Here is a 22191-nt window from a genome sequence, read left to right as displayed (position 1 = left end):
ATAGGCTAGCCGAGGGAGGGGGGAGCTCGCTTCTGGTGTCTGCCGGATCCACATCCCCGAAACGCTCGATTCAGGGTTTTTTTCTGGGGGGCTGCTGCGCTGGAGCAGTCCCCCCTTGCCTCGGAGGCACTACGTTCTCCTCAGCTGAGGAGAACAGTGCCCACCATTGCTGCGCGATCGGCCGGAAGTCCTATCTATGTGTATTTTATTATCTATTAATTTTTGGTATCAGAAAAGTATAGATTGTATGTGTTTGTGTGTGTGTGTGAGAGAGAGAGAGAGTGATGGTGGCACCTTCACACTCAGAACCTGGCAGCACTTTAAAAGTCTAACAAACATTTGTTGCAACCTCAAAAGTGGTTAATTAAGAAGCTTAATACACACAACACCAGCTCAGTGTAACTGCTAGTCTTTTAAAGACCCCGCAGAATTCCAGCCTCCAGCCTGGGTAGCTTTTAAGGCACTGTGTTACAAATGGCAAACTGCCAAAGGAGAAGCAGGGTGGCCCGTGTCCACTTTACCCAGTAGGGATGCGGGTGGCATTGTAGTCTAAACCACTGAGCCTCTTGGGCTTGTCGATCGGAAGGTTGGCAGTTTGAATCCCCGCGATGGGGTGAGCTCCCGTTGCTCTGTCCCAGCTCCTGCCAACCTAGCAGTTCAAAAGCATGCCAGTGCAAGTAGATAAATAGGCAGGAAGGGAAACGGCGTTTCCGTGTGCTCTGGTTTCCGTCATGGTGTTCCATTGCACCAGAAGCGGTTTAGTCATGCTGGTCACATGACTCGGAATGCTGTCTGTGGACAAACGCCAGCTCCCTCAGCCTGAAAAGCGAGATGAGCGCCATAACCCAATAGTCATCTTTGACTGGACTTAACTGTCCAGGAGTCCTTTACCTTTTTATGTTTTTACTTTACCCGGTATCAGCCAAATACCCAGCTTGAAGATGGGCATCCTTGCCTTGGTGCTCAGCTCTAGGAATGCAGCCATGCACTTCACCCTTGGAGCTTCGCCCCCCTCCCCAAACAACCCCCTTTGCAGGTCTCTTCTGACTATGCACCTTTACCTGATAGCAAATGCCACAATGGGCCTTAATTCTAAGTAGACATGTTTGGGATTGGACTGGGAGGGGAGAAATCCCTAGCTAACTTTGCAAAGCCACGCAGGTACAGTTGCTTGCCCATTGGCTCTGAGGCACTTGTTTCGCTCCAATGCTCCTCTGCCGAGCTGACAAGATCCCACCGGTGTGGATTAAGGATCTCTCCTAGCCTTCTGGCCATGGAATCGGGCAGAGGGTGGAGGCATTGGTGAGCAGGAGACTGGTTGGGCAGGCAACTGTGGAAAGCAAACTGGACGGAGAGGAGCATTTCATAGTTTGTGGAGGAGAGCAAGGCGGGGAATTGGGGAACCAAGATGCAGTGGTACCTCAGGGTACAAACGCTTTGGGTTACAAACGCTTCAGGTTACAGACTCTGCTACCTCGGGTTTACTTCAGGATGAGAACAGAAATCGCGCGGCGACAGCGCAGCAGCAGTGGGAGGCCCCATTAGCTAAAGTGGTGCTTCAGGTTAAGAACAGTTTCAGGTTAAGAATGGACCTCCGGAATGAATTAAGTTCTTAACCCGAGGTACCACTGTACTCTTAAAAGGGCTGCAAACTAGTGGCAATCTTGCCTATGTCCCCAGCTTAAACCAATATTTCTTTTGGCACAGGAAGAAAGCAGGATAGCTTATTGATTTCCATGGCTGAAGAGTGGCACTTGGAGGCCATGCTTTAAGTATGGTGGAAGTGGTTTGAATACACATTCACTGACCTGGAAACAAAAACTGGAGTTCCGACCAGTTCCTCTCTTTGGTGACCTCTGCCTCCACCCAGACTCCACATTTGATCTCCCTTCATAGGGGGCACAATAGCATCTTGTGGGTGAACCGCATCAAATGTCCAAAGTTATTGTGCCAGGCTTGTGGGATTCATATGCAGATTGTCCTTCTCCCTGCTTTCATCCAATATTCTATCCGTTACCACTGATAAGTTTGTTTTGTTTTGGTGGTGGTGGGGGGGATTCCTGTGTTCAGGAGCAGATGGGCAACTTGCTGCAGCATCTGTTGACTGAAGCCTTTGTGTGAGCTTCCTAACATCAACTGGAGAAGAGCCTTTCTAAGCATGTGGTACAATTGTTGCTCGGCTGTGAGCTGCTTCATTCAGACTGCAGTCAGTCAAGTAGGGGCTACGTGACGGAATATTTCTTTACTGGACAGGGGAGGGGACTGGAATCTATCATATCAGGGGGCTTAAAACTAGCTAGCCTGGAACCTTCTCCAACATCTGTTTATAAATCAAAATGAATAGTCTAGCTGGTTGTTTTTTTAAATTGCATGTGAACTTTTTGTCAAGAGAGCTTCTACTGCATCTGCAAAAGGTGATACATAACAGTAAATACTTGTGAACAAAATGGGATGATCTGAACTTGCCTTAATACAAAGCTTAAGATGAGTTTAGTATTTGGTTAATTACAAGCCATATTTCCATGTCACTTATGTAAATCTTCCTTGTTTGTTTTAGCAGGTAATTTGTGAGCCAGTATCACTTAATTGTTCTGAGTGCATAATGATATACCAGCATTTTGCAATTTAATTAAAATGTACAAATCTGAACATTAAGGGGTGGGGAAATTTATTTTTGAATTATTAATCATTCCTCCTCTAGGAAATCTTGTTGCTCTGCAGGAGATTTGTCCAGTGTACAACTAGATGTATTTTTTTTCCTTCTCTTTCACAGACAGACAATTTTCCCGCAGAGCCCAATTACATGGGCAGCAGGCAGCAGTTTGTTCAAAGGTAAGGCCTATTAAATAACTTTCTCGGCTTCCCCATTTGCATCCTTTACAGAAATTCCTTTTGAGAAAGAACAATTCAAATGGGGTGGGGGAAAATAAATACAAGTTTAACACATTCTCTCTCTCCCCCCCCTTTCTCTCTTGTTCTCTTTCGTTCTATACATGAAATATCAGTAGCTCCACATTCAAGGACCCTGAGAGAGCCAGCTTGAGAGACAGTGGCCATGGGGACAGCGACCAAGCAGACAGTGACCAGGATACTAACAAAGGCTCCTGTTGTGACATGTCGGTTAGAGAGGCCCTTAAGATGAAAGCGACTTCGACTAAAAGCCAGCCGCTCGAACCAGGTGAGTGAAACAGCTACCGCTTGCTAAGTCTGCAGCTTAAGCAATGATTAGAAACCTATTACTTCTGTTCTGCGCAGTAGATAGGCAAGCCCACTGATAATGCTATCAGGTGGAGGGCTTAATCTTCCAGCCAACTTGCCACGTTCTCTCTCTGTGTATATGCATATACCGCACACACATAAATATGTTGGTGTGTAATAATTACAAACTGGAACAGACAGTTATCTTGCCTGTTCAGCCCCAACAAGTCATGTATTAGCAAGTAATAGTGGTGTTTCCCCCCTGGGATCCAGAGAGGCTTTTAACTAGTGCCACATCTGCAAAGGAGGCCTTGGGACTTTTCAGGAGTATGTTGTGATATGGCATAGGGGCAAAAATCTCACCAGGTGTACACAAAGCAGCTCTTTGGATCCTGACTTTATGTTCTTGAGGATTTCTAGAAATGGATACCCTGCTGCCATTTTTCCTTAGTGTTGTCCCGAAGGGTGAAGTTGGATTTACACAGTTAGAGCAATGGTTTGATCATCGCATCTGCCCTTCACCACCACATCAGTGGAATATTCCTGCCTAGATGCTTAATTGTGATAACAGACTCATGATTAGAAAGCTCATGGGACCCAAGATATTATGTGATAGCTGCGTTTATTGCGTGAAAAAATATGGCCACAACATGATTATACTTTTCCTTTTTCAGTTGCTATGATAATTTGGCAGGATAAACATTTGAAATCAGAAACAACTCGTAACTAATGGTGACTTCATGGTTTTTTTTTTGTTTCCAAGATTGATTTCATTATCAAATATAAAACATTGTTGGCAACCTCAAGTGTCGGGGGTTGTGTTCTGAACCCCCATGCGCAAAATCACGTAAAATGGGGAGTTGCCTGTATCAGCTCAGCTGCTGGGCAGGGAAGAACCTTTGAAGAGACCCTTCTCAGACTGAAGAGGAGGTCCTTTTCGGGCCCTGGGAAGGGTCTCCTCAGGAGCCAGGACTCCTCTCCAGGGTGTTCCCCATTTCCGGGTTCAACTTCCAGGATCCCGGCAACATCTGTGTGCACAGCTGTGCACAAATAGAGAACGTGTAAATGAGGAGTTGCCTGTGCTACGAAATGATCAAATCACGCCAGGGCTCACTTCACCAAGTGCTAGTGCTATGCAGGTTCTAATATTTTCAGTGAATTCTAACTCGAGCCCTCAATCTGTTCCTTTGCCATGTTTGTTTGTTTGTTTGTTTTTAATTGCAACCTCTTGCAACACACTCGTTAATTGGCCTGCTGGATAACACGGAGCACCTGCCAGATCTTCCTGCATGTTACAGAGGGCAACATGGTGTTCTCCAGATGTTGCTGGACTGCAGTTCCATCAGCCCCAGCCAGCATGATAGAAATTGTAGTCCTGCCAAATCTGGAGGGCACTGCATTGGCTTCTCCTGTTATGGCGGATTCTGTATACTGTTCTGAGATACACAGCTCCTGCCAGGCACCATTCCAGGCCCTTTAGAACTCACTTTAGAGTTTAGAACATGGCAGAGGAAGGTTAGTCTTTTAGAGAAGTTTGTCCACCATGGTTAATCTCATGAGGAAGCCCCTGACAAGTTTCCAAACAATCCCAGGAGTTCCCTGAAATGCAGTTTGAAACCCCCTGTCTCATTGAAATAAGTGGAAGCTGTGTAGATCCTTGGTAGACCCACGATCTGGCCCCTAGTTAGTAAATCATTTCATTTACAAGCTACAAAGGAGTTACTGACAGGTGCCTGTGAGCCTGCTGGGCTGATTTACAGACTGTTCTCAACTGGGTTATATTTACAGAGACAAAAGCATCTCTGTTTTGCCAAAGTCTGTGCCTGATTTGGTTTATGCTCCCTTTTGCTAAGAGTAACTTTATTTCAAAAGAAACCCATTATTTCCTATCAGTGCCAGTTAAATTGAGTATATCAGCTGTGTGTCCGTGTGTGTGTCCGTGTGTGCGTGTGCGTGTGTTGTTTCGCTTCCAAGCAGTGAGGAGGAATACAGCTGAATTATTTTGAATTTGGTTTCTCATCTCCATTAGTCATTTCAGCTTGTTGTGTGCAAAATGATTCACAGCACTGAGGATGTTTAAAAAATTGATTAATTAAGTCTTTCTTAATGAGAAGCTATATTTATAATTAAGCAGAAATACATTCTAAGCTTTCTATTAATTGGTGATTAATTAGAACTAGATTTTTGCCTCCAGCACAGCCAGAGTTGTACCACATTCATCAGCAAATGCACGCTTGGCTTCATTTTCTTGATCATGCCAAGAATGCAATAAGATTTTGTTTCCATGTAGAATATTTAGAATGCTACATTGTAATTTATTCCTCATTCATTCAAGGGAGGACCTCATGACCTTGTTTTCCAAATGATAGATGCCAAATAGTTGATTCCCCACTTTGCATAGTGACTCTTGGTTTATAATTGGACCACTATTCTGTGCAAATATTTCTATCTAAAAAAATCTCTTCTAACATATATACCTGCTAATTTTTTTAATATGAAAAACACAGAATAAGATTTCCAAACTGTTCTGTAGCTTGGGTTGTACAGCTGCAGAAGAATTGTGCTAGATAGAATATACGTTGGCATTATGAGGGACATTTTAAAAAGATTCACTACCTTTCCTGGGGAAAGAGTGAGGAAGGGTTTATTCAATTCCTACTTGCCATCAAATTTTATCTACACTGAAATTCATAGTAGCATTTAAAAGCCTTGCTTCAACAAGAAATCTGCTGGATTTTGTAGGAAAATTGAAGGGATTTCTGTAAATTTTTTCTTACATTTTTATGCCACCCTTCCTTGAAGAAGATTTAGACATTTAACCTCACAACAACCTTGTGAAGTAGGATAAATGGAGAAATACTGAGACTTGTCCAAGGGCCACAAAACAGTTTCATAGCTGAATGGGGAGTTGAATCTGGGATTCTCATATCCCTCTGCCCACTACCTTCCACAACCCATCTTTATATTTGCTGTATGAATACATGAGCCTGAATCTGTCAGGTACTCTTTCTTTCTTTCTTTCTTTCTTTCTTTCTTTCTTTCTTTCTTTCTTTCTTTCTTTCTTTGCTCAAGTTCCATTGAAATGAATAGGACAACCCACAACTGTGCTTTTCTGCAAGTGCTGTTTATTGCAGTGGCTGAAGAAACCGACAGTGGACAATGCCTATAGATGCAAAGAAGCAGAGTGAAAGTCAAAATACTGGTGAACAGGATATGCCCAACATATGTTGCTTTCCCTAAATATCATGGAAAGCCTTGCCCTCTTTAATTCTGTATGTAATCAACAGGAGAGTTTGGAGACCCTGAGGGATTTGACCAGCCTTTCTCACTGTGATGCTCTCCAGTGCTAGCTGGGGCCATTGGGAGTTACTGTCCAAAACATCTGGAAGGTGCCAGGGGAGGGAATGCTGGACTAGATAGATGCCCAACATGTGTCCCATTAGGCCCAGAAACAGAATCCTGGCACTCACCAGTGACACCTGTGAGGTACCTGACTTCTATTCCTACTGAGGAATAGTATCCAGTAGGATATCATGTATCCAGATAAATAATATGGTCTGTCCAAACTATATCCCAAATCAGGCTGGGTGGGCAGGAGGTGGAGTTTTTCCTCACTTCTTCCCATTGATCAGAGTTGTTTGCCAAAATTTGGGCAAAAGTTATGAGTTATGGTTGGGATGCTGCAGGCTGTGAGCTGAGGAAGGCGGAGGCTGCATGCAATTCAATTTCAAGGTTTCTGCAGGGCTTAGAAGAAAGTGTTCCACAGGCCACACCATTTTAATATATATACTGTAAAAAATAGGCTCACGCTGCTAGAAGGGACAACACTTAGAACCCTGCAAGTTGTCATATGCAGCAAAAAAAATGAAAAAATCAAAATAAACCAGGTTTAGTCAACCAATACTATTGCTTATATGAGTGATAATGCAAAGTGTTCAGACAAAGTGTTTCACCATATTCTGGATGAAGGGTCCTATTTATCAAAAACCAGCTCATGCAAACAGCTGGTATTAACTCTTCCATCCTTGGCATGTAGATTGGACTGGTCTACTCTTCTGAATACCTAAGAGATGGAAAGAGTAATCCTCTTGGGTATGTGCACTATTTGTGTGTTTTGTGTGTTTGGATGGATACCCAGGAAGAATGTATGCCTGAGGGTGCCTGCGGTAGGAGAAGGTATTTTACAGATGTACTTCAAGGAGTAACAGTAACCCTTACTGTACCTCTTCAAAAATAGGAAATGAGAAGGAATATATTTTAAAAGGTTAAAGAAAGAAGGCACCGAGGGTTTAATAATGCTGAACTCATTGTGTGGCTGTGCATCATTAATAATTTCCAATACCATTTTTGTCCCTGAATTTTCTTTAATTATTCTCCCTTCCCAGGCTACATAACTAAAGAATTGTGGAGGTTGCTGCATCTTAATTTTGGAGAAAAATACACACATTTATAAATATAAGGACTAATAGTTATTTCTTTAGCATATGTGAAAGTAAATAAAACACTAAAGAGAAATTTTGTAATGCTAAGTCTGTTGGTGTGTTTGTGTATGGAGGAATTAATTATTCAAGCCAACAGAATGGTAACAGCCAAACCAGAAGAAGTGGCCGGAATGGCTCCTCTCCTTCTCGTATAGTCTCCCCCTGCATTCCTTACCTTTGGCCATTGTTGCTGGATCTGAGGGGAGTTGTAGTCCCGCAACATCTGGAACGCCACAGGTTCCTCATCCCTGTCCTGGAGTCCCAGTGTCCCCCACCATATTCTGCAGCATTCTTTGAAAAGGGAAGCCGCCTCTTTTGAGCTCAAATAAGGATCATTTCACAGTTTTCTGGAGATGTATCAACTTCTGCCCTGTGGCTATGTATCTTTTTCTACATTGCAGTCAGCTGTTGTTGGCTGCACATGGCACGGTGTATGATTTGCAGGGGTTTTTCTTCAGGCGGAGCTCAGTGGAGCTCAGCTCTGGCCACTCTCAGGTGGGTGCCATTGCCCTTCTAAGAGAACGAGGGAGAAGTTCATGGTGAGCTCTGGCATCCATTTTTCTAGAAAAACAGCATTGGAGATATATATACACTTTCAATCTCCACTGCCACATGTGAAGTGACCCTGAACTTTAGGATCACAAAGTCTATGAGCTCCCGTAGCCAACAACCACATACTTCAAGGGTCATTCTTTCAAACTGTGGAGACACATCATAAGCAAAGTTGCTTTGATCAGAACGGAAGATGCTTCCGGCATCTCACTGCTCCCCTTAGCTCTCAGGTTGTATTGGTCCAGCATGGTGCTTTTTCTGATTACAGTGGATCAGAAGAGAAGCCGTATTATTATTATTTGCCTGTGACGTTCAAACTTTGTAGAAATTTATATTGAGAAGGGAAATAGAAGACACATCTCTTAACTTGGCTTGAAATCCTTGGGAATGCCAGTGTTTGTCTGCTTTAATCTTCCAGTTGCTCAGCTAAACAAACACAGTCCCTATTCTCATCTCACTTGACAAGGCTTGGTTGAAAATGAAGGAATAATGAAGAGGAAAACCCAAGAATATCTGCTCTTCGGGAAAATGTTGCTTAAAAAGAAAGCTTCATGGATAGCAATATTTGCTCTGTGCTAGCCTCCTTGGTAAAAGTAAATAAAGGAAGGAGAATTAAAAAATGAGGGTGCTTTGATAAATCTTGGCAGGTGGCCTAAAGGAGAAAAGAAAGCATAATCATTGGGACAGAAAGTCTTGTGCAATAACCAAGCATGTCCCCTTTAAGTTATCTTCACTCTAGCTATCTGAAGGAAGTCTCTACCTACTCTTTCTATAAAAATGTCTAGCTGTCTCATAAGCTTATTTATGCTCTCTGATTCACTAGTATTACTAAGCAGCTCCCTCCATATGTTTACTACTCTTTAAGGGAAATTGTTCAGCTTGACATTTTGTTTGTGCCTCGTTTTTAGACTGTGCACTCCCCCCACAAAAAAATCATCGTCAAGCCGTATTACCAGAATTGAACTCTGCTTTGTTAACTAGCATTTTGCTGGGATTTGGCATTGTGCTGCTGGTCTCCGTCTAAAGGCATAACCATGTGCAATCTAAAATAAGGCAGGAATACTTTCCCATCCTCCCATAATGGCACCCCAGGGATTGCCAAACGTGATAACCGAGGGAGGGAGAATGGCAGGAGCACTTGCGCTTCCCCTGCCCTCGTGCACAGATGCTTAACCCACTGGGTGCATGGAGATGGGCCTGGAGCCCAAATACTCAGGGTCCCAGTTGACAGGAACAACCTACATGCAGTCAGCAGGCTGCCCCATTGTGGACATGCCCTCAACAAGCAGACAGTCTTGCGGGGAGAGAGGGCTGGGGCAGGACAAGGCAGCATGGCAAATGTGTGCAGCCCTCCAGTGTCCTCCCTCATGTGATTATTGTCAGGGGTTTGGGAACAATGCCTGAAGAAGGCTCGTGTGAAGCTGCTGAATCACATCCAAATAGTTTTAGTTTTACCTCAAGGGATCATGGGAAGTTCCACAGGGAGATATAGTTATCTCTAACAGAAAATGATCTGCACCACCATTAAACTTTAATTTCCATGTTATTTTGGGAAACTGTGACAGGAGAACTGGTATAAAACCAATATAAGCTTGCTGTGCTCCAAAGCGAAACATTCCCGTTACTGCTGGCATCTCTTCTCGCCTCATTTTTGTAAACTTGGGTGGGGTTAGGGGGTGCTTTCCATATTTGTAACATTTATCTGGGTAGTCTGTGTATCCAAACAGTAGGAAAGGTAAAATTAGAAAATGGAAGGAAGGAAGGAAGGAAGGAAGGAAGGAAGGAAGGAAGGAAGGAAGGAAGGAAGGAAGCATTCCAAACCCTCAACTCCTGTATGAACCAATGCAATCTCTCAGCTAACTGTGGTGATTAGGCTACTAAAGGGAACCAGCTTCCCTTCAGCCTAGAACCCAAAGGGCGTGTTGGGGATAGATTTCCCCACCTGCATGGAGTGTAATTTAGGGCTTGCCGGTGCCACTTGCGGTCCACCCAACATTGTTCTGTACTGTGCTCTGGCAAGTGCTGCCCCCTTTTTGTAGTCCCAATAAGGCAACAAATCAGGACTGATGGGCCACATTTGTTTGGCCTTGTGGATCAAAGTTTTACAGGCCTGGTTTAGAAACAACGAAGGGGACTTAACGCTTGACATTGTTTCTGCTGGGAGCAGTGGTGGTGGTGGTGGTGGGGGTGTAGAGGGTCCCCCCACGCCCTGTCAGGTCACTGATTTTCACCAAAAGGAGAGGGAGAGGAGTGAGGCATGGGGGTCTCTCGCCACACCTCTCAAAATTTCACAATTGCAGGCCTGAATTAGGGTCTGGAAGAAGGTATGCCTTCATTATTTAGAATTCTTCCATTCTTGCCCAACAGTAAGATATTTTAAATGCCTTGCTGTGATAGGAAGTACAGTTTAGACTTAAACTAGCAGCAGCAGCATAGGGAAAAGAGCTTCCAGCTACTGTTGCAAAATCCACAGCCTCAGCCTCATTATCAAACACCTAATGCAGATGAAATCACGGACAGCTTAAAAAAACCTCTACTTGTAATCCTATCAGCCAAACTAAACACGAAAATAAATCTGAACTCTTATCATGTGAGACATGCTTTATGGAGCTTCAAAGTGGAAGAGGAATTCCATGCTCCCAGAGGCTATTTTGGAGATTTCTCTGTGGGAAGGAATCTCCACTGAATGCATGAGTTATTCCTTGACTAATTGAAGAGAATGAGGCAAACTCTGTGTGTGTTTCAGCTACCATATGTACACCAAAACAAACAGAGTGGAAAAGATAATAAATAGTATCATGAAGTTCTAAGGTTTTAAACTGGGAAATCAGATCTGGAAAAAAGTTTTAAAGTTTACAAACCAGCTTTCAAGATTCAATGTTTTCTCAATCTCTGAAACCGACACGGCTACCTACCTGTAATCTGAAACTTAGATTTTGGTGCCAAAAATAGTTTCCATTATCTGTTATTTGTCTCTTGCATCCCATTACCTACATGTGAAAGCCACCTATCCCATTTCCCCCCTAAATTCACACTTTCAAGCTCAGTGTTATGCTTGAGCTATGAAGCCAAATTCTGCATTTCAAATTTGTTTCATCTTTGCCATTCACATTTAATTTGCCCAATGACCAATATAGGCATAATGCTGCAAGTTGTGAACTTGGTCTTTAGAGCAGAACTTAATAACCCAGCACCACTCCAGAGAATTATAGGAACAAAGCAGGAGCCTAGCATGGGGCGGGGCAGGAGGGGGCGGCGGCTTATGGCATACACTGCCTCCTTGCTGGAAATGTTTCCTTCCATTCATGCAGCAAGTGAACCTCATTGAGCAGATCTTCAAAACCTTGGCTTCTGCTGAATTGGGCCATCAGTTGCCAACTGAATCACATGTGATAAAGACATGTAATTGCACTGGTGCTCAGAATCAGGAAAAGATATTTGGCACGTTCTAGGTCCAAAGACTGTTGGGACAATCTTAAAGTTGCTCGTGGTGAGGAAACTGAAGGCAGTTTAATGCCCACTAATGTGTTTCTTGGGTCACACAAAGCTGAGGAACTCTCTAGTCCTCCAGGGTCCTTTCCCCTTTAAAAAGCACCCCCCCTTCACTGAAAACAATGAATGGGGTAGATTTATGGCATGCCCTGAGCTAGCATGAATCTCTCCCAGGGTTGAGGTGCGTGTGTCAGGGTTGGAAGGCTGTGGATCTCCATGTCATTCCTGCATTACAGGGGGTTGGATGAGATGACCCTCGGAGTCCCTTCCAGCTCTCTGTGATTTTTCCCTTTTGACCCTCCTGATGTTGGTAGAACCAGGGCAGAGGGAGCTGCTGGGGTGGTGGGAAGGGTCACCTGACATCAGGTCTCTTGCAGAGGGAAGCCTGATGAATCCTGCGGCCCCTGAGACTCCCTCCAAGGGGCGATAGAACTGCAGCTTTAACTTTCCTGGTGAAAATGTTAAGTTGTTAAGTCTCTGCTACTGAAATCAATGAGATCTACAAATTCTCAGTTTGGATCTTGTCAGTGGTTTCATATGCATCTAATTATTTTAAAAGATTCTATCTTATTTTTTCTTTTATTTTAAAATCAAAGTGGCTCACCAAAAAACTAATATAGAAAACTGTACAAATATAAAACACTCATGATTCAATTCCATGACCGGGACCTAGGTCATTAATGTCACCATAGATTGACAATTACTAACTCACTGACCTACATGATAATGGAGCCGGGCTCATATGAACACCACTGAACTCTTCAAATTATTGTTCTGCGTGATTGTGGGGGAGAGAGCTAGGAGGCTAGAGATTTCCAGAACAGCATTCACTTAATAGCAACTCTCAATAATCATTATGGGTGGGGCAGGGGGAATAATAGAATTGTAGAGTAGGGGTGTGTGTCATCTGGTCTAACCCCCTGCAATGCAGGAATTTTTAATCATGACACACAAACTGATATTGAAACAATACAAATTTGTAGTGTAGATATACCCTGGATCTCAATTATGAACTTAATAGCCAAAGTTGCTTGTATAATACCCTTGGAAAATGTTCTCACCATGATTTTATTTAAAAAATATTTGCACAACAAATTTCCCATGAATAAGAAAGAGTGACAGTTTCTGAAATCCAGGGCTTTGCTATGCTTTCAAAACAATAGGTTTGAATTCCTTAATAGGCTTTGAGTTTCCAGTATGTTTTGAACTTCCTAATGCCACCGTTGATATTTATCCATTGGCTCATAAAAGAAAAACAAAATAAAATTGGAAGCACTTGAATAAATATCTAGAAATTGGCCAGGTAAATATTGGGTAGGGTGGTTTCACTTTGTAAATTAGAACTCCCTCCCTCTTTGATCACCAATATGTTCTTTGCCAATCTCGGTTCATACAATATGAATCAATTTACAACCCCAAAGCATGTAAACTGAAATACTTTCTTGAGTTTTTCACCATTTGGTGATTTCCTCCCTAACTGTGAGCGTGGCCTAGTTTGGGAGTCCCTCCCTAAAATGACACAATCTGTGAAATGTTGTTCACCATTGCTTCCTCCCATAGGTTTTTCCCCCTGGACAGAACATCTTCTCTCTCATTCTCTCTGTGCCCAAAATGAGAGTAGCTGTCAGACTGCACTCCTTGTTCTGACTCCACCTAAGAAACTTTATGTCCAAGAGTACCATCCTCTCCAAGTTGGTTACCCCTAACAAGGTCAGGTAAGAAACTGCCTTGCTGTTGTATGTTAGGACGTGCACGCAATTCCCATCTTCACTTCCATCTAACTCAGGAAACTAGTGATGAAGAGTGGGATGGATTGTTGACAGGTAGACTACAGGCACAGACTGCGGACCCCTTGCCCTGGTTTCCGATAGAGATTTAGTTTTCATTTTGATTGCAGATTGACTGATTTCTGTGTTTTAAGCAACTAAATACTACAGCCAGGGGAAGCACATCAACACCCAGTGCAAAAAGGTCCCAAATCTCTCCAGCTTTACCTTAAAATATTTGGGTAGAAAGGTGGCTTAAAGCTGAGTAGAAGGGTTGAAAATTCATTCAGTACTTTTAGTACTGTGTATGTTTATTTTAGCAAAACCACCTCCAACAAATTTGTGAAAGAACCATTCACAAAGGACTCTGTTCACCCTCCATATGCAGAGAGGCATGCATGCAGGGTGGGGGGCAGGGGGGCAGTGGTCCCATGCAACCTGTTCCTCCCCTGCTATGATGCTTCCACATCAGTTGCTGGGCAGTGACGAGCTGTTCATTCAATTCAAAGTTTTCTGCACCTTGCATTTAAGCCAGTTTTGCAAAAGCAGAAGTGGTGCTGCGCATTGAGACCTGGAAAACATGACCCTGCAAGGCAATCTAAAGTAAATCATGAGACTGAAAAGCCTGGGTGAACTATCATGGTGCCTTGCACAATACCAGGTTTGAGGGAAGAGAGGACTTAGTTGTATTCATATGAGAAAATTGAGAAGGGCCATAGCTACATAATATGGTACATTATTTGCATATACTTAGTCCCAGGTTCCTTCCTGGCAAGTCTAGTTTTGAAACAGAAACTCAGGACAGAGCAACGCCTGAGTCTTTGGGAGCTGCTGTCCATCTCAATAGAAAGCCTTGTGCTCATAGTCTAGTTCAGTGTTAAGCAGGTTTCTCTACTTCTTTTACAATATACTTGGTTCTTTCAGCCACAGATAAAGTATTTTTAGGAACTGCATGCTCAGTTTAGAAGTTTAACTGACAATTTTAATCTCAGGAACCATTCCACTTGAAAAAAATGTTGATCAAGGTTTCTTTTCTAAAATGTAGTACACAGTGTCATGTGCATGCAGTTCTTGCTGGAATCCGTTGCACGTGAGGTTGTCAGCCAGTCAGAAAAGAACAACCACAATGGCCTAATCTGGCTTTGTTTTGTTTTTCACTTTGCCAGAATCCCAAAGGGCAAGGCACAGACTCCCTTAGTCTCTACCTCCCCTTTAAAATCTGCACATATCAGGTGATAAAGCGAGTTTTGCACTTATTTCTGCCCCTGGTCCTGAGAGCCACTGAGAAACACCTGAGGCCCCAGCCCTGGTTAAATAAGAAAAAAGAATATTGAGTGTGTGGAAAGAGGAGCAATGTATAATATCTCACATTAACTTTCCCATCTGAAATGTGTTTCATCTCAAGTAAGACATACCCATTTTGATGGCATTAGCTTTCACACAAGGATGTGGAGCCTTATTTTAATTTCCACATTGATGCACTACAGAATGCCTTTCCTTCCAGTAGTGGGGCTCTATCTCCCTAGGGGAATAAGTCTTGGATTGGGGAGGGGCTTCCCTTCCGCCATCCCCCTTGTGCTCCTGTTTTCATTTATTCCAAGCATTGGCAAACAGAGCATACTAAGAAATGATGGTGTGAATATGTGCAGGCCACTCTGTCTAAAACATTATTTCAGCGTTTTGGTTAAAATGTTACTGGCAATGATAAAATTTATTGAAATAAACGGAGAATTGTCCACATTTAAATAGTAGTGTGTTTGTTAGTTAGTTAGTTAGTTTCAAAATGTTTTCCTTCTCTTTAAAATCCTAAATTAAAAACAAAAACCCTGTGTTTTGCTGTTCACTTAAGCTTTTCAAGTTTCATCCTGAAACAGTGGAGATGAGAATATAATAAAGAGGGAAAGAACCCTTGACAGTTAAGTCCAGTCATGGACGACTCTGGGGTTGCAGCGTTCATCTCACTTTACTGGCCGAGGGAGTCGGCGTTTGTCTGCAGACAGCTTCCGGGTCATGTGGCCATCATGACTAAGCTGCTTCTGGTGAACCAGAGCAGTGCACGGAAACGCCATTTACATTCCAACCTATTTATCTACTTGCACTTTGACATGCTTTCGAACTGCTAGGTTGGCAGGAGCTGGGACTGAGCAATGGAAGCTCACCCCGTCACAGGGATTTGAACCGCCGACCTTCTGATCGGCAAGCCCTAGGCTCAGTGGTATAGACCACAGCGCCACCTGCGTCTCTGAGAATATAATATATAATATAATAGTCAGTACAGTCATACCTCGGTTTAAGTACACTTCAGTTTGAGTACTTTCAGTTTAAGTACTCCGCGGACCCGGAAGTGTTTACTTCCGCATTCCAGAGCGTGCACATGCACAGAAGCGATCTGCGCACTTCGCGCATGTGCAGAAGTGTTCTATCAGCGCTTCACGCACAATTGCCGCTGGGATTAAGTACTTTCCTGGGTGCAAATGGCACTTAACCCAAGGTACCACTGTAATAATTTTATTTTTTTTATCATATACAATACTGTCTTATTTATTTTATAGTACAGTACATTGATTATTGCCTTCATTTTATGGATCAATGGTCTCATTAGACAGTAAAAAATCATGTTAAATTGCTGTTTTAGGGGGTGTCTTTTATCGCCTGGAACGGATTAATCCACTTTCCATTACTTTCAATGGCAAAGTCCGCTTCAGTTTAAGTCCGCTTCAGGACTTCCGGAACCAATTAAGTACTTAAGCCGAGGTACCACTGTATTTAAAACAGCTGACCATAGGGTATATTTCACACTGCAGACTTGTATCAGATTCATATCACTTTTGTGGCTTCATTCTGAGAATTGTAGTTTGGTGACGATGCTAAGAATTGTCTAAGATCCCTCCTCTCCTCCCACAAACTGCAGCTCAGAAGGTTCCCTGTTAAGATGGAATGAGAACAGCTTGCATGTTTTCAATGACATAGAGATACTCCTATAAACACTAGGGAACTGTCACATATTTTTGACTAGATGAGTGAGAATCAGAAGGAGTGAACAATGTGGAATGCAAAAGTAGAGGAATAAGGTTGGCATTTTGGCCCTCTGCTGGAGAAGGAAATCAAATTTGCCTGTATGTTACCTATACAATTATATTCGGCAGCTCATTACCATTCTTAAGAGTGCTTTAACCTATAATTTCCATAAAAGAGATGAAAATCTACCTACTTAACTTGCTTAGTTGTGGAACTCCATTAGAATTAAATTGCAGCCCTATTTGTGTATGTGTGTGTATCCAGTTATGTAAATTACAAAATTAGAACAGGCACATAATTAAATGTGACAATGGGCCATGTCCTCCTTTTTTTGAAGAAAACTGCACAGAAGGGGAAAATTTAAACTGCATCATCCCGAGGGTTTTTGTCTGTGAGAAAGGCTAGCAGTATAATATTAAAAAATAAAGTAAAATAAAATAAAATAATTATAATATAATATAATATAATATAATATAATACTAAAGCAACTAGAAACAATTTAGTGATGGTAAGATCTAATACGGGTAAAGGGAAGCAATGGGGAGGAGGGGAGGGATATATAGTATTTAAGAAATAAAATAACATATGCGAGAGAAAAGGATATAATAGATTCTTACAGAATAGTAACACGATGTAACTAGAACAGAAGCTAAACGAGGAAGTGAATGTATTCTTATTAATGTATTTATTATTATTATTCCTTATTGGAAGAAGGTTATGTTGACTTAGTTTCTCTTTTTCCCCCTTTTCCCTTTTTTAATGTGTTGCTTGTATATGGTGTAATTCTCTGTGCAGAAAAAGAGAGAGAGAGGCTAGCGGTGATGCAGAAGTGGAGAGGGTGTGACTGGACTGCTGAGTGCTTTGGCAACAGTTAATAGTTGTTGAGCATTTATGCAGGTTTTTACATAGAGAAAGAGCTGTGGCCATAATAAGTCTCTAAATATGAATAAAGGAAAAATATGTGATGTACAGACCTGGGCCAATCATGAAACGAACTAAGGCAGTCATTCCAGGTGGTAGATTTTAAGGGGCAATAAAGTGGAGGCAGGGAGTTCTGATCCATCGGGAGCACAATCCATTGGGAACCCACAATTTGTACCCACAACGCTTACTACTAGAAGAACTTCCCAGGAGACCAAACTGTAGGTTTTCAGGGAAAGGGTGTGATCTTCCACCTTGGCCACCATTTTTTTCAAGCTGCTTCTAGAAATATTTAAAGTATGTATATAGTGTGTTTGCCTCTTATCTTTGCCTCAGTAGGGTGTTAAGCCCCAAACTGCTAATGTGAACAAGAATAGTTTTTAAGTTTTCTCTGGTGTTAAGGCAATGCTTACTTGCAACATATAATTTTAGATGTACAATAATGTAAGTTTGAGGCTATGTTTTGTTTAAAAATAATTATTCTAATTGAGTTGGATTGTGAATGCTTGGTGGAAGTCTGCTGCTGCTAAAAAAGGGTGAGGAATATTAGCAGCATGGAGCTGTAGAGTTGGGAGGGGTCTCAAGGGTCATCTAGTCCAACCCCCTGCAATGCAGGAATCTCAACTAAAGCATCCAGGACAGATGACCAAACTCTGGACTTGGGTTCTTTGATGTTCAGAGTAGCAGTTAAGTGTAACCAAATGACTCTCGTAAAGCTAATAGCAATCTGCATGTTCGAATGAATAGCGTCCTGCAGAAGATGAAGCCATTGCTTTCACTTTCTGATAGGGATTGTCCAGAATCATCTAGTGGTCCACTGTGGGTCTTCATGCTGTCAGAGCCCACTTTTCATGAAAGCAGGAAGGATTTTTTTTTTAAGTCTGCATTCATGTTGTTTCTGCTGGAAATATGCCACCAGCAACATACATTATTCTTGATTCCTCCCTGTTCCTGAAGATGCATGCCCTTTTCATTGTGAAGGTTCTGCTGTGAATTTCTTCCGAAGGGGCTGCTTGTGACTACATGGTGTTAGGGGCAAATGTCACACCATTTCCCATGGGCCGTGTGCCAAATTACATTTCTTTCCATCTGCTCTGCTGCGCAGTTCAGCAATGGGAGAGCAGCGTCTGTATTGTGACAAACCTGTACTGTGACATCAAAACATATTTCTTTGAGCAGGGATTCATGCCTACATTTTGCTAATGTCCTCCACCTGAGTGAGGCCAGTGAAGTTGAAGCCCTATGACTTAGTTCTAGTTACAGGTAGGTAGCCGTGTTGGTCTGACATAGTCGAAACAAAATAAAAAAAATTCCTTCCAGCAGCACCTTAAAGACCAACTAAGTTTTTTATTTTGGTATGAGCTTTCGTGTGCATGCACACTTCTTCAGATACACTATGACTTAGGATGCCATTTGCTCAAATATTTGCATCTGATCTCAGCCATGAATTTGGTGGGTGACCTTGGACAAAATGCTATGTCTCAGACGTAGGAACATGTGTAATACTAATTTTAGTACAGCAAGCCTGCTACTTATGCACATTTAACTTGTGTGCATTTGGCTTTACGTATTTGGCAAAATGTTTTTTAAAAAAAGAAAAAGAAAAAGAAAGGGTGTGTGTGTCCAGGGGAAAAGACTTTGGCAATCCCACCCACCATTGCAACCAGTGTGTTTTGACTATACACGATTTTGGCTTTATGTACAATCCTTGGAATGTAATCCCTGTGTAAGTTATGGTCTTACTGTATATCTAAAATCCACATTTAGTAGATTCAATCCATTTCCTTATGGTACTGCTGCTTCTTTCTTCTTTGTGATTTGCATGATGCATGTCCCAATTTATAACTGTTGTGCTAGTTGTGCTTCTTTACTATGGTATTTTTCATACTTGTTTTATTATTATTTCGGAGTGGAAAGGTTCTGCTCTTGCATTGCACTGGCGCAACTGTTTCCCATGGAGAACTAGCCGTGTTCTGCTGTCACTCTTACTGGTGGGAATGGCTTCAAACATGCCAGAGTAGTTTGGCAACCTTTGCTCCACCTTTCTCTCCCCCGCACCCTCTTCATCCTTGGCCCTGTGGGAGAAGCTCTTTTTGGAAGAAAGTTATATCCACTACTTTGCTGACCATTTTTAAAATATTCAGTGTGCAGTAGTGGGTCTGCACAGCTTTGCTTAATGACCGAGCCCTTTCCCATTCACTTTTCCTGGGGATGGAAGTGGACAGAATAATAGAACCATAGAATTGTAGAGTTGGAAGGGACCCCAAGGGTCATCTAGTCCAACCCTCTGCGGCACAGGAATCTTGCCCACAGCCATCCCTGGGTGGGCTTGAACCACCAACCTTCTGGTTACAGCCAGATGCACTGACCTTATGCCACGATACATTGACTTCTTTTTAAGTGCTACTGCCCAGTGATACCAGTGGACTTAAGTAGCTAGCTTTGTTTAATGTCAGGTGCCTTTTCCTGTTCACCTGCTGCTGTGGTGATGGTCAGGGATGATTGAACCCATTCACATCTAGTCTGTTTTATCCCATTTCTTGGCACATTTTTAAGCCACTACCCCTGTGTGCGTTGAATTGCATCCTTTCTCCATTATCCTTCAGCTTTCACCATGGGGGAAGAGAATTTGTTTTTAGAGGTAATTGTCATTCTGCTTTTTCTGACAGATGGAGCAGATTTAGGTCTTGCCCTCCCTGCTACACAGCACTGTATGCAAATAGAGCATTCTGTTCACGAAGTGTTTATCAGGAGTCGGAAAGGGAAAACCAAACAGAATATTTATTTCCCCTCACGCCCAAATGTTCCTTAAATAGATAATAATGAGAGGCATCAGACTAGGTCCACACCCTAAACCAGTGGGTCAAAGACAGTAAGTTGAATCATAGCCAGATGAAGGTGAGATGGGCAGAGAGATCCAGAGCTCCGAAAGGTGTTTTACAGCTGTTGTTGGACATGCATGTCATTTGAGGGTCCTCTTGGATTTGGCACCGATTGTGGAAACCCAAATGATGGTCAGTGACCAAGAATGCTTTTTACCCCTTTTGACTGCTTTGCCAACCTCACCCCTGTCTGGAGAGGATTGACTGTAACACAGCAATCCCATTTCTGTTCATGTCCAGACCAGAGTACAGAAGTGCATTATTTGTGGGGTTGCCTTTAAATATGGTTGGGAAACTTCATCTGGTTCCAGAGTCCTGTTGGAAGCAAGGTCTGTAGTACCTTCAGTATAATAGCTGCACTGGTTACCAGCAAGTTCTTGAGCCTATTTTTAAGTACTGGTGTTGATCTTTAAAACTACAAATGGTTTGGCCCTGCTATTATTAGATTGTCTGCACCCATGCCACCTTTGCTAACATTTCAATTATGAAATTCCCTTCTACTGAACACTGAACTGTGTTACTCTTCTTTTAGGGAAGCTTTTAATGTTTAGGGAAGCTTTTAATGTCTAATAGATTATTGCATTTCAATGTTTTGTTGGAAGCCGCCCAGAGTGGCTGGGGAAACCCAGCCAGATGGGCGGGGTATAAATAATAATAATAATAATAATAATAATAATAATAATAATATATTATTATTATTATTATTATTCTGTTTTGATTATAAGCCTCTTTGGGTGGACATTTATCCAGAAAAGCAGCCTTAAAATCTTTTCATTAAGTAAATAATAAATATTCTACCATATTTCTTCCCTCCCCACCAATTCTTATTGAGCATAAGGCAGAGGTTTGCAGTTCAGAATCATGACTTTATTAATTTCATAGTAGCTGAAAATCCATAGATAATTACAATGCAGATTACTTGAACATACAACTCCACTCTTTGAGGATCCATTTTGAGAAATGAATGAAGAGAAGTGAATGCTATTAACAACAGCAGAAAAAGCCACCTGCAAAGGTGTGGAAGCCACAAGGCACTCTTTCTTCTTTGGCGATCACTCGTAGCCAAATAAGATTGTCTTCCATAAACAGGGTATTAACACTGGGTCCGTAAGTGACTGTGGAGGCCAATTCTGGATCCACACGTCCTTCCACAGTGGGGACATTGGTTTCCCGGTGGGAGTTGATCACAGTGTGGATTTGCCAAGCGTGCCAAGGCAGGCATGTAATGATTTGCCCAGGAGTGCATGTGTGTACCCGATACCAAAAAGAAAGCTTTAAAATGTTGCTTACTTACCATACAGTTATAACCAATAACAGTCATGTGTGGCACTAACTTTTGAGATTACGAACAGTGTGTGTGTGTGTGTGTGTGTGTGTGTAAGTGATTACTTAGATCCCAAATTAAATGGTGTAATGTAGCACAGCGACATGATATGAAGAGGAAAGAGACACTATTGAGTAGGATGCTTTCTGTGGGGCGATTGCTTAAGTGGAAAATGCCACAACAGCTATACCTGACAAATGAAAGGGGCTTCAGTGTGGATTATATGTCAGTTAAGATTATTTGTCTGTCTAGCCAAATACTGTCTACTTCACCAGCCAGCAGTTCTCAATGGCTTATGGGAGACATTTTCCATGTGCTTTACTGCCTGAGCCTTTTAACTAGCCTCAGCCAGGGCCGTCTTAACCATATCCAGCGCTGTGGTGCAAAGATCCCTCTGGCGTCCCCCCGCCCCATTTCCCAGAGTTGTCGACCTTTTTTAGGAAAGGTTCCCAAGAGTTGTTGACTTTGGGGGGGGGGGGCTGACACCACGCTTACACATTATCTCTAACAAGCCCTTAGAACAAAATGAAATGAAAAGGCAGAAGAAAATCTAATGA

At 42.4% G+C, this 22191-nt stretch overlaps 1 protein-coding gene across 6 annotated transcripts in view; it reads left to right on the top strand.

The window, feature by feature from the left end:
• The window catches only part of PCDH17 (protocadherin 17), a 146700-nt gene that overhangs the window by 51104 nt on the left and 73405 nt on the right, over window positions 1-22191 (top strand). For 2 of the 6 annotated variants that reach the window (XM_060273309.1, XM_060273308.1), the window contains exons 2-4: window positions 2774-2832; window positions 3006-3178; window positions 13284-13438. In XM_060273309.1, coding sequence (XP_060129292.1) covers window positions 2774-2832; window positions 3006-3178; window positions 13284-13429 — 378 coding nt within the window. In that variant the 3' untranslated portion in view covers window positions 13430-13438. Of the gene's footprint in view, window positions 1-2773; window positions 2833-3005; window positions 3179-13283; window positions 17037-22191 lie in introns of those variants that run through there. The other 4 variants (XM_060273306.1, XM_035114634.2, XM_060273307.1 and 1 more) reach the window with 3 other exon arrangements.

The sequence above is a fragment of the Zootoca vivipara genome, chromosome 4 (genome assembly GCF_963506605.1).
Source record: "Zootoca vivipara chromosome 4, rZooViv1.1, whole genome shotgun sequence".
NCBI lineage: Eukaryota > Metazoa > Chordata > Lepidosauria > Squamata > Lacertidae > Zootoca > Zootoca vivipara.
The sequence above is the reverse complement of the archived record's forward strand: the minus strand, read 5'-3'. Positions and strand labels throughout refer to the sequence as shown.